The sequence below is a fragment of the Vicugna pacos genome, chromosome 27, assembly GCF_048564905.1.
Source record: "Vicugna pacos chromosome 27, VicPac4, whole genome shotgun sequence".
Classification (NCBI taxonomy): Eukaryota; Metazoa; Chordata; class Mammalia; order Artiodactyla; family Camelidae; genus Vicugna; species Vicugna pacos.
In genome coordinates, this window is record NC_133013.1 from 14,281,629 (window position 1) to 14,294,893 (window position 13,265).

Consider the following 13,265-nt stretch of genomic DNA (forward strand, 5'->3'; position numbering starts at 1 on the left):
TATAGCGGCAGCTGCTGGCGGCTGGCCTCGCCGTGTTCCCGGTTCCTGTAAAGAGGTGACCGTCCACCTCTTTCCCACCCTGGCCTTGCTCCGACTCACTTCCCAAATCCAGCAGGTTCTTCAGGGGACCCAGCAGGAAGGTGTTGCGTGAACTCAGGAGCGTTGTGCATATATTTTGGTGGGGAGGCGGCCAGGACAGACACAGAGCAGCCCTGAGGCTGCGCCATGAGCATCCTCACCTCTAAGAGACTGTGCAAATGTGGGAACCACTGTGGGTGTGGCGCTCCTCATTCCCATTCTGCATCACTGTTTGTGTCTTGCCATTTTGTCAGAAAAAATGCATTTCTCTTCCTTCTAAAAATGATCATGCGTGCTTTGCTGCATTCTAAAGTGCGACTTAGCTACCATCGAGACTGAGTTCATATTTATTTCCATCTCTCTTCTTTAATGGAGGGGATGGAAGGACAGAGTGAATCTGAGAAATGCACTTCAGTTGCAGCTTTTCAGGAACACGTGCAGCAGGCAAAGGGAGCCAGCTTCAAGGCCCTTCACGGCTTCAATGTGCCGGTAAGTGGCCTGAATGAGTTCAAAAGGGGGCTATGAAACTCTAGCTCCCTCCTTCCCTCGTTCACTTTCTTCCTTCTATGGACATTCACCTTAGCCACTGGGGTCTCAACTGGGCAGGTCTGTCTGCAGCCCCTTCGTTAAGTGACAATGACTTTGCTTTTGGTTTATTATCTCGGGGGTAAGTTAAGCACAGCAGTGGGGGCGGCAAATCAAGCAAAACCAATGTGATTCAACCTCAGGTCCCCCAGGGTCCCGTCCCAGGGGCCACCCTTCCCCCCGCCGCCCGCGACGCGGCGCCCTCACCTCTCAGCTGCTGGAAGCAGGAAGCGCTGCTGTCTGGCTCCAGGGGGTGCCTGAGGACCCCGTTGCTGGGCTTGGCTCTCTCGTACTCTCTCTCGGGGAGCATGGCCTGCTCGCTCTCCAGGGCGGGGTCTGAGTGCGGGGGCAGAGACTGTGGGAACCCGAACATCAGGAGGGAGGAGAAGAAGAGTAAGGCACCGCAGAGCAGAAAGCCGCCCCACCAGGCTCCGATCCAGCGGGGGTCGTCCGGGGTGATGTCCAGGTTACCTGCAATCGGGAGGAGCACAGTCAGCGGGAGGGGCCGGGCGGGGCCTGGCACTGGGCCGGGGCTTTCTATCAGTGGTACAGACAGGCCAGCGGCTCCGGAAATGGCCTGGGGCGGAGAGGACTGGACGCCGGGCGAGGCAGCCTCGGGAGACACATCCCCGCTTCTGTCATTCCCCAGGCTGAGCACTGATTGCTTTCCCTCCTTAATTTCCTCGTCTGCCCTGTGATTGTATCAGTCTAAACACACACAGTGAGAAGCCAGACATGCCCTGAATTTAGGCTGGAACTGACTGGCTTGCCAAGGTCGGCTAACGAAAACACAGGGAAAGAGAAACATTTCTCATTCAAGGGTATATTTTTACCCTGTATGTTCACTCACACCAACAAAGCAGCGAACCTGAGATCCCGTTCCAAACCCCACTCCGTCTTAAATCGGCTCACAGATCACATGGGGTGACACAGAAGGGAAGTCAAGAGCTAGGATGCCTGGACTGAAATCCTGGCCACTTTCCGCTGTGTGACCTCAGGCCAGAGATGTGAACCCTCTACGCCTCTGCTGACTGTACAACACTGGGGATGATGAGGGTACCTACCCTTATTGAACTGGTAAGATCAAAAGAGCCACACCAAACACAAAACACTCAGAATAGCGCCTGGCACGTGCTTAAACAGTTAATGGATGTTAGCTTAACATTTATGGCAAGGGTTCCGTTTCCAAGTTGCTAGTGGATGGGTTAGTTCAAACCTTGCCGGTGGCCTGAGGCTTGGGGCCAGTCCTCTATCAGAAAGCTCTGCAGCCAACGTACATGCTTAAAGGCAGCATGCATGCAGTTTGGTCATCTTGTGTTGTTCCTTCTTCGGAGAGCTGAAGTCATGAAGGCGTGGACCACAGCTTACCCCTTGATCGGAGTTCCCCCCTCTCTCTACAACTGCCTTTCATTGCAGTGCTCCCACACCAACTGCTTAGAGCTGTCTCTTTGATGGGAATCCCATGGCCCTGGAGCACCGAAGGAAATGCTTGGAGGCCTGGGCCATAGCGAATGGGCTAAGAACTACCAGGGCTGCAGGCCTGGACCTGATGGATGGACAGGCTTGGGAAGAGAAATGACAGTCACCAGATGAGCACGTCCCCACTTGTGAAGCGTGCTCCCTGAAGACTCTTCAGCTAACAGTAATGAAGACACCAGCCATCAGTCACCGAGGGCTCACCCTGCAGCAGGCCCTATGCAGAGCGCACGCTCACCTGTTCCAGTCAGCGCTCCCCATCTACCCTGCCAGGAAGAGCCTTTTCCCTATTTCATATAGATGGAGAAATCGAGCTTAGAAAGGTTGGGTGCCTTGCCCACATCCACAGAGCTGAAGGCTGGGACACAGGCATCCAGACACCAAAGGCCACGCTCATTCCCTCTTGACTGTCAGGTCTCTGTTGTGGGCTCCCTGGAGGGCCGTTAGTGGCTAATTAATTCCTGTGCTCTGTGAAACGGGCTAAGACCACAAACTCTTCCAGTAGGTGGCAAATTAGCTTTTGGAACATTGGTGGTCTCTGTCCTGGAGACCTTGACTTCAACCCAGCAGCAATAACCAGGGCACCAGAAGGGGCCAGATGCTTTTGTGCAGCTGCACGCTGGAGAGGAGAGAGTATACTCTCTGGGGGGCTTGGGGTTGAGAGCCAGCTTTGTCATTTAATAGCACGTGATGCTGGACAAGTCACTTACCCACTCGGACCCTGAGCTTCATCATGTGTGAAATAATGATGATCCTCAGGGAGACGGATTACCAGGATGAGGGGTAATGAGAGAGCACCACCTGACACACAGTAGGCTCTCCCTCTCTGGGAGCCCTTATGTTTTTTACTTTTAGGTATATATTTATATAAATGGGGATATTAAGACACAGATTTTTTTTTTTAAAGGAGTATGGCCTGGGAAAAACACAAGGTGATCTTCAAAGCATCTTTATGCAAACGAGAGAAAAGGAAGTCACACTGCGTGGGGTGGTTGAGCACGACGGTTTTCACCAGGCACCTGCTGTGTTTCTTCTGCTGCTGCCAAGCCATGAATGAACACAAAAGACAGGAAAGGGGAGCTATAGTATTTCCCTCCTTTGTCTATGGGCCCAGTAAAGGGGGAACTGGGAGCTAGCAGATGTGAACCAATAGAGAGAGAGAGAGAAATCCTGGCAGCTGTTTGGGAGAACAGAATTAGCAGCATGAAGAAAGTCACATTTTAGATAGGAAGTTAGTGACTGTTCTATGTGTGAGAAGACATTCCCTGGAGTGGGGCTGCGGTCGGGGAGACAGATGCTTCTGTGAACACAGCAACTCCCTCTTTGGGCGGAAAGGCAAGGAGTGTTCACAGTCCCTGAGGCTGGGAAGAGCACCCGACCCGCATCAGCCCCAGAGCACGCCGGCCACTTGGGAAGGAGGGGCAGAGGGGTCTGCAGGGAGGCGTGGGGAGGGCAGGGTTTTACACCGCCAGGAAGGTCACAGTGGATGATTCTGGGAGGTACTGGTTTTCTTTTCTCCATTTCTAGTATCCAGAGGATGGTGACAGGGGGAGAAACACCATGCCAAGAAGAAACCACTCAGCTTGGGGGCTTGCTGCCCTCAGGACTAAGTTGGCTTCTGCCCAAGTTCGGTGGTTCCTGGGAAGACAATGAATGCTTGATCCCTGCCTGAGAAACGTCTTTTCTGAAGCATTTCTTTCCTCTACCCATCTCCTCAACGATTAGTATCTTTAGGGGCATTCCGGCCAGTTACATGGTGAATGTCCCCTCCACTCGCCTGGCAACTGTCACTGTTCAGCAGATAGTGTCCTCACATGTCTGATGCTGATGGCAGTTCTCCACATAGGCTGGCCAGGCATGCATGGTAGACGTTATCGCTGTCTGCAAATGTGGCTCCTCCTCTGGGAACTCCTTACTGTGGACTTAGGCGTGGCCATCCACCACAGTTTTGCCAATGAAATGTGAGAGGGGGAATATGTGTCACTTCTGTGGTGAGGTACATGTGAACTGGGGCACGCTTCACACCATGCTCTTTTTTTTTCTGCCTGATCACGGAGCATGTGGAATTCTCCCTAAGATGACATCTGAGAAGCTACAAAGAAAGTGTCCCTGCTCACCTGCATCGGGTGTGTAACACAAGCAAGAAATAAACCATTAGTCTTCCAAGTCACTGACATTTCGGGGGTGTTTGTTACTGCGGTATAACTCAGCCTACCCTGACTCGTACAAAAAGCTTCGGGGATAAAAATTCGTATCCTTTCAGAAAAGTGGTCCCGGGGAAAGCTGAGAATAGTAAAGGTGTTATTTGAGGTCCAGGGCAGGGCAAGGCATGAAAACCTCTCTACTTTTTTTCTCTCTGGTTCTAGTTAGTGTCTTGATCTTAAAAGACGGCTGCAGTTTCAGCCTTTTGGCGAAGGCTGCTGTCAGTAAGATGCCCACAACTAAACTGAAGAGCACCAATCTGTCTCATTTACTTAGAAAGCATCAAATTGCCAATGAAACTAGAACCAGGGACAGAGAAAGACGTTGAAAAGAATGGGGTGGGGGCTGTGGAAACAGCTGAGCAGAGGCATGATGTGCTCAGGGGACTGAGTGGCCTGGCTAAGCTCCCTCCAGCCACTTGTCCATTCCACCCCTTGGTCATTCCAGGCTGGGAAGGGAGCAGAGTGGGGCAGGGAGAGCTGTACCCTGGGCCACCAGGAGGCTGGCACAGGGTGGGCCTGCCTTTGCATAGGTGTCCGTAGGCTTGGAAGGAATTCTGTTGTACAAAATCCACTGTCCCGACTCTTCCACTCTTGGAACCTGACATCTGGAGTGCTCTGTGGTTTTGCTGGGCAAGCTGAGCAAGATTTTTGGCAGCTGTTTGTTTCCTCTGTTGAAGGTCACATAAACATACAGGCTTCACTGAGATCCCCCCATTTCTAAGGGCCTACCATTGTTGGTTCAAACAAACAAACAAAAATCCCTGGCAATGGGGTTAAACCCATTGAAAACAAACCAACCAACCCACCCATGGGGATGCCCAAGACAGTGAGAAGGACACATCTAAGCAAACTGGGAACGTTTACTTCCTAGTCCTGGGCTGGACCGGTGGGTAAGTGATACTGTGGTCTCTGAGCAGTTTTTTTTCCCTCATTCCATTTACCTATTTGTCTAATCTATTTTGTAAAACTTCTGCTATGGGACTCAGGAATTCCAAGAGGATCATTAAGTACCAGACCGAATTAGAAACTGGAGACCAGGAGGGGCCAGGAGTGGAGGGCAGTGTGGAACGTTCAGAATCCCAGCCGTTGGGCTAATTTGTCCAACATGAAGGAGCCTGGTGGCAGCAGCCAGCTCTGGAGTGGCCGAGCTAGAGGCCCTCTGCTTGCTGACCTTCTCTGTGATGCAGACAGATGGACGAGCACTGTGCAGCTGTAGCAGGGCCGGCCGGTGCACCTTAGGATGAGTCTGCATGCACGTGCCAGGCAAGTCAGGTCATCTCAGGGAGGCCTCTGTCCATGGAAGGGGGAGGCCTTCTGGCTAGCCTCCTGGAGAGGTTTCAGGGAAGCAGGCTGCCTAGTTTGGGGTAAGACGGGCCTGGGGTTTGACTCTTAGTAGCTGAGGAAGTGAGTGAAACCTCTCCATCCCTCATTACACCTAATTTTATGGTGTGCTTACTCCACGCCAGGCTCTGTGCTGAGCACCCTGCAGGATTAACTCACGTCATCCACGCACAGACCCAAGAAGAGAGATCGTGAGTTAATGACCCAGGATCACACAGCTCGTAAGAGGCATAGTTTGGATCCAAGTGGAGGTCTGGTTCCAACGTTCGAACTCAAAACTCACGATCACTGAGGGAGAACACCTACCTGGTCCCTTAATGGCGGTAACAGTAGGACCCACCTCCAATGGGAATGTTCTGAGGTCCCAATGGGGCAATTAATGGGCAGCTTTAAAAAGCAGTCAATTCACGGCTACCACTGTCATCACTCTGCTAAAACCCATACTGTGAAGGTTGATCAGTCCAATGCGGAGGGCCTGCTACCAAAACCTTCTTCCTACATCCCGTTCTTGACTGGTCTCTGTTTCACAAAGATTCTAAAATGGAAATTCAGCCAGTACTGTCATCCCTTCCCCGGGCTGTGGGAGGAGGCATCTCTCCTCCTTAAGAGGGACAGAGGGATCAGCACAGATGAAAGGCAGAAGCGGCGGAGTCCCAGGGTCCAAGCTCAGGCCGCAGAGAGCCCTCCCCGGAAGCCGCCCATGGGGTCTCTCTGCCCCACTGCTGGTCCATTCTGACAACCCACCACCTCCCCTGCACCCCCAGCTGCATCTGCACACAGGTTCCAACCAAGCCCCCTCCCTGTGACACAGGAGGGAGGGAAGGGGGCAGGGCACGACCACTGAAGGAATGACACAGCAATTGAGGACAGGACAAACTGGCTAGAACCAGGATGGCGGAAGGTCTGACTTCCAGTAGACCCTGAGCCTCACGGCACACCACAGGCGTCGTGACAGTTTCGAGGCGGACTATAAAAGGTGACAAAGTGGGCCGGGGCCCAATTCCTGGGAATCCCCGCCCCTTCCCCAAAGTAGTTGGAATAACCCTCCCACTTGTTAGCATATGAAGTTACTGAGCCCATAAAAACCAACAACCCCACCCCTCGTGGTCACTCTCTCTCTTGACTTTGGAGACAGCCTGCGCTCTGTCTCTGGCTTGTGTATCTGCTTTTACTTTAAACTAAACACCCCCTTCCCCACCTGTCAGCCTCTCTCCTCATCTCCTTTTGAAATGGCCCACATTCTGCCTATGGAGTATGTATCTCTCTAAATAAACTTGTTTTCACTTCATGTGCCTCACTCTTGAATTTTTTCACGTACAAGGCAAGAACCTACTCTCTGGCAACCCCGGGGCTCTCTCTTTCAAGCCTGCTTCCCCAGCTGTGGCCCGGCTGCGTGGCAGAAGGCACCCTCTGTCCCCCATCGGCCCCATCGCCGGGGTCTTGCAAAGGCCTGCCTCGCCCACCTCGCACAGCTCCCAGGGTGCTGCTTCTCCCAGTCTCCCACCCGGCTCTCAGCTGGGATTTCAGAAACATTAGGCTGTGTGTGTGGCCCCGGTATGTTCATGCTTACAGGTACACTCCCATAGCCTGGACAGCCCTAAAACGGGGCTCCGGCTTAGTGGGTGAGGAAAAGATGGGGGAGGTCACCCCCAAAGAACTGAGAACCTGCCCCTCGAAATACAGCCCAAATCCAGAGACAGAATGATAAGTTTCAGTCACAAGATCAGAAAACATAAAACCTGCTGGAGACTGGAATCCTGTGACTGGCTCCCAAAGAGAACAAAATAGAATCTATCATGTTCTTCTGCCCTCTGCTGGCAAAGAGCGACACCAGCTCTCCCGGGGCCTTCAGGAAGGATGCCAACCAAGAGGGTGACTCACAAGGCATCCTTTGTTCCTTAGAGACTCATCCGATTGCAAGTTCACCATTAGCTCATTAGAGGGGCAGGCTGCCAGCAGAAGGGTGCCCAGCGAAACGGGTACACGCCCATCTGTCTTGCGTAGGGGAGGCTTCAACCTGCCGATGAGCCTGGAACCACGGGTGACTCCCCCTCACATCGGGTCCTCACACCGGAGCAAGGGAACAGCCTGCTGAGCGAGGGAACTGGCTAAGCCCCCCGCCAGCCACCTGTCTACCTCTTGGTCATTCCAGACAATGAGAAAAGATGCTACTTCATTACTAGGAATCCTGGTGAGGGGGATCTGGAAGTGGAAACACCCACACACACGCGCGGGAGACCTGGGCGCTATAGAGGTAGACCCCATGGACTGATACATCCCTCTCCCGCTCTAAGTCTCAGTTTCCTCCTCTGAAAAACACAAGAGTTGGAAGAGAATGATGTCTGAGGCTCTTTCCAGCTCAGGGATTCTGGAGTTCCACCAGCCTTAATCCAAGGGGACCCTGCTGATACGCTGAGGCTGGGATATGCTGCCTGACCATCTGCCTTCTGTTCCCAGGAAGCCTTCCCTGATGCCCTGGGAGTGTGCCCCCTTCGCTGTCCCTGTCTTGTGCTGCCTTGGGTGCAGCAGTGGAAGCTGGCTTCTTGTTGGTAGAAACATGATGACAGCTGCCGCCCACCATGCGGCATTCCTCGGACCAGGCCAACCCACATCCCGCTTGCTAGGAATGGGGTTCGAAGGGCCAACCAATGACTACAGAACAGCAGCATTCAATCACCTCCTGAGCAGACCCAGCACTTTAAGAGAATAAGTAAATAAGGCTGCATTTGGTGTTTTTTTGTTTTTGTTTTTCTCTCCCATTCCGAAATTTGTAACATCATTAGCCACAAGTAAATATATCAGTAGGATTAATGGAATGAATCACAAAGTGACTTGATTGGATTTAAAACCACATTATTTCTTTGGGGTGAATAAGTAAATATACCACTGTCGAGAGATGATGAATTGAGAACTTGGGGACTGAGAGTTCTTATTGATCCTGAGAATAGATCAGGATGAGAAGGAACAGCTGGGATACCTTCCCGCACTGTATTCAGAGAGAAGGGAAATGCGGCTTCTCCAGCTGCTGATCTGCCCAGGAATATGGTGTCCTCTGTCAGGCCTGCAGCTGAGTTGTGACCACATACGGCGGGCAGTGTCTAAGAACGGCCTCCAATGATCCCCACCGGGGAATTCACATCCTCTTGGAATGATGCCTTCTCCAAGTGTGGACAGAAACAAGTGGCTTGCTTCTAACACACAGAAGGCAGCAGAAGCAACGAGCTGCCGCTTCTGAGACTAGGTTCTAAAAAGACTGTGGTTTTGTCTCAGGCGCTCTCAGCCTTTCTGGGGTTGCTCGCTCCAGGGAGGCCATGCCGAGGTTAGCCTGTAGCCAGCCTGAGAGTTCCCCTTCCAAGGCCTGCCCACAGCCATGGAGGAAACTTGGAAGTGTTTGCCCCTCCATTTGACCTTCCAATGATTTGAGACCAGCTTAACACCTTGACTGCAGCCTCGTAAGAAACCCTGAGCCAGAACCACACGGTTAAGGGGCTCCGGATTCCTGCTGAACTACAGAAATAAACTGTGGGATAATAATGTTTTAAGTCATTGTGTCTGGGGTAATCTGTCACACAGCAGAAGACGACTAATACACCTGGCGACTTGCTGGGGCCACGGACACGTGAGCAGAAATAATGCGACCCCTTGTGTACACCTGCACTTCCAGAACACGTGCTCCAACCTTTACTTTAGGAAGGAGGTCCCCGTATGGGTTAATGGACCAAGGTGCAATGAGTACATGTACGTGCCAGGCATTTCCACATCTGTCCTCTCATTCATCTTCCGACAGCCCTGCAAGGTGGATATAAGTTTTGGAATCCTTAGTTTACAGAGGCGAAAAATCCACACTTGAGAAGTAAAATCAACCGCAGGGCATTACTCAGTCTCTAGGTGGACACGGGCAGAGCACACGTGCAGGCCCTCTGCGCTGACACGCATGCTTGTGCCACCAGCCACGGACGGGATGCACTCAGGCTGGGTTTAGTAGGAAGGTTTAAGAGCCCAGAAGCTGGGGCTCCTTTATCATGGAAGAAAGGTTGGTGGATGGCGGTTAGAAACTGAGATACATTCCTTACTTGTGTCAATGAAGACGGCATCCACGTAGATTTTGGTACAGAAAGAGCCCAGGATAAATCCGCAGGCTGGTCCAAACACCAGCATAGTGAACAGGATTCCTGAAAGCAGACGAAACAAAGATTAGATTAAAAGGAGAAGCCCTTCAAGGAGCAAAAGAGTCAAAGCTCAAGGAAGCTGTTTTACACTGATCAGATGACAGGTCCGATCACACAGATGACATCAGAGCAATCAGTCTAGAAATCCTAGAGAGGGAGGCTAGCGCTTCTAATTTGGGGGGAACCACTGAAGCAGTATTGTGCAGGAATCCTATAGTTTCTGATTGGCTGCTTTGAAATATTTGTGGGCCCCAAGGGTGCTTACTTTTAGAAGACCCCACCCCACATCACATCAAACCTATTAAAATACATCCGCGTCTGCTGTGAAATAGTTCATAAACACTTTCGAAAGGATTTTCATAATTTTGTTTTCACATTTATTGGGCCTCGTGTAATTCATTTAATTTGCGGTTGGCTAAGATTTCTCAGCACCCGTTGTGCAAACGCAGGAGTTCTTGTGAAGTGAGAAAAGTTGAAGCCACAAATTATCCTCAAATGTAATGAAATGTTTATGGGCATTAAATTTAGCAAACAACAAAGCTGACATAATGGTATGCTTTGAGAACACTTCATTAGCCATCTTTAAAACTTCAGTTTTGCAGGCCCCTGCCCCCAGTATTCTAGAATTGCTGCCCACTGTCGCAACAGCTGTTTAGGATTCAAGCTCTTTCATAGAACTTGAGAAGACGGCAGGAGGCACGTGTTTAAGGATGGAATACCTGGAATCATGCACAAACCTTTTGGAGCATCTGGGAAAAGCACTGAGCTCACACTCCCTTGTGGCACAAACAGAAGGGCCTCCCTCAACTCAGCTGCCCACAGGAGCCCAGCTGGGACCAGACAGGCCAGCTGGCCAGCCAGCCAGCAGCCGGGAGGGGCAGAGGCCACTGCAGAGAAGCCACGTGCCAAGGTGACCGCTCCATCCAGCCCAGAGCACCTCCCACTCCAGTTCCCCTGGGACGGCGCATGGGTTTCCAAAATGCTCGACTGTGGCTTTCCATTTTAACATAACTCTCCCCCCAAGAAACCTTGTAGGACCTCATTCCAAAAACCAAAGAGAGCTGCAGGAAGCGTCTTTTTGTGTGAAGGGCATTTCCCTCCCCCAACTCCAGTGAAATCTCTGGGGGCGCTTCTAAGCAGCTCCTCCTTAGAGAGATGCCAAGTAAAATTCTGGCGGTGATGGGTTCGCGAATGTTTTCCAAGGGTCCATCTGGTTGTGGGAGTGCGGGAGGGGGCCTTCATGCACCCTTTCCCACTGCAGAGCTATCTCAGGATAAAACGCAAGCACCAAGCAGCACCAGAGAGCACAGCCCTGGGTCTCCAGGGGACGCTGCTGCCCTGAGAGCATCAGGCGCAGACCAAGATCTCACAGGAGGTATTTCTGAATTTGCTTCCTTACTCTCTCTTTGATTCATCCTACCAGGCTGTGATTTTGTCCTTGTTTAGGAAAACCACCTCAAATGTTCTGCCTGAACAGACAAGAAACAGACAGTCCGGCACTAAAACCCTGAATCCCTGCGTGGAACGGGGAGTGCCCTCAAGGCCGGGAAAGAGGGAGGTTCTTCAGCGGCCCAGTGCTGCCCCCTGCTGTCCGCCAGGTTTGTGTACACAGGAGGGGGAGGAGGCGAGCCCGAGGCACGGAGATCAGAGACACGTGAGGGGTCCCTCCTGTCCTACTGCCCAGAGCCCAGTGTTTCACAGGCACAATCTCCTGGAATCCTTTCAAGGTCCCCGATGGGGACCTCTACGGAGCCCATTTCACAGCGGAAGGCACAGAACCTCAGAAAGGTTTGGCGACTCCCTCACAACCTGAAGAACCAGAGCAGTGGCATTACAGGAAAGACTTGACTGGTGGCTGCTGGCTTTGACGGTGGAGGACGGGGCCTTGAGCCCAACAGTGCGGGCAGCCTCTTGAAGCTGGAAAAGGCAGGAAAATGCATTCTCCCCGCCAGAAGGAAGGCAGCCCCGCTGACACCTTGATGTTAACTCGTGAGACCCCTTACGGACTTCTGACCTCCACAAGGTAAGATGAACAATTTGTATTGTCTTAAGCCACTAACTCTGTGGTAACTTATGACAGCAGTGATAGGAAACTAATACAACAGTAAGCAAACTGGAAGACAAGCTCAGATTTTACACCTGCAAATATTCACGTGAATCTAAGGTCAGGATGCTGCAGGAAGCTGCTTGTTAACTTTTGACCAAGGAACATGTTTAGTGGGTCATTTTTCAGACCTGTCATTGACGGGGGCTCAGTCCCAGACACACTGGAGAGACTCGAAGCCCCGTAAGGCAGAGATGATGCCTTCTTTCAGTTTCTAGCTTGGCCCAGTGTGACAGTCCGCTCACCATCTGTTGCAAGGATGTGTGAAGAAGAGCGATGGTTACAGCAGTGACACAAATGGGGAGGGGGGCAACTCTCCTGCCCATGATCAGCCAGCGATGAGGGGGAAGAGCCGAGACTCAGCCCCTACCTGCTTTTTCCCGGGATGAGTTCTGCGTGTGTCTCCCCCAGCACTGGGGATGTGCCTCCTTCTAGATGCAATGTGCCAAGGGGACCGTCAATTACAGAGAGGGGTCAGGCCGGAAGCACAGAACCAGAACTTGGAAAATCCAAGGAGACATCTTTGTATTTGGAATGTCCTGGCCCCAGAAGAATTAATCAACTTTATTACTATTCCTGATACATAATAATTAATAAAAATACTAGAGAACATTTTTTTTTGTGTGTGTTTGTATAATGCAACACACTGATTCTCAATTGTTCATGGAAATGCTGGGGGCCAAGACCGGCCCGGGTACCTTTGAAGAAGAAGAAAAATTGTCAGGACTTGCCCTATTGGCGATCAGGACTTCTTTTAAAGCTGTAATGATGAAGACGGTGTGTTTTTGGCACAAGAAACAGCAAATACACAAGTGAAGCAGAAGAGAAAGCCCAGACATGGATCCATACGTGCGTGGACACCTGACTTATGACACAGTGTGCATACGAAGCAGAGGGGCAAAGGATGATCTTTTCCGTAAGCGGTGCTGGGACAATTTAAAATTATAGGGGGAAAAAGTCAGCTGCATAACACATGGGAAAATCAGTTCCTGGTGGATTGGAGACCAGTGTGAAAAGCAAAACAATAAAGCTTCTGGAAGATAACAGACAAACGTATTGTCACGACCTTGGCGGGAGGGAGAGATTTCTTAAACCAAGCAAAGGAAACATTAAGCATGAAAAGAAAAGCTTGACAAAGTGGTCTACACTCAAATTAAGAAAGCCATTCATCAAAAGAGCCCAGTGAGAAAGCAGCAATGTGGGAAAATACATGTGTAACATACATCCTTAAAAACTCACAGACGAGAATCAGAGGGCTCCTATCCAGACTACATAAAAACTACTATAAATCGGTGAGAAAAAGACAAA

The 13,265-nt window shown here is 51.3% G+C and overlaps 1 protein-coding gene across 3 annotated transcripts in view; it reads right to left on the reverse strand.

The window, feature by feature from the left end:
* SLCO3A1 (solute carrier organic anion transporter family member 3A1) overlaps positions 1-13,265 on the reverse strand; it is a 263,922-nt gene that overhangs the window by 57,917 nt on the left and 192,740 nt on the right. For all 3 annotated transcript variants that reach the window (XM_072950745.1, XM_072950744.1, XM_072950743.1), the window contains exons 3-4: positions 9,758-9,856; positions 871-1,134 (exon numbers count right to left, since the gene is read on the reverse strand). In XM_072950745.1, coding sequence (XP_072806846.1) covers positions 871-1,134; positions 9,758-9,856 — 363 coding nt within the window. The remainder of the gene's footprint in view (positions 1-870; positions 1,135-9,757; positions 9,857-13,265) is intronic.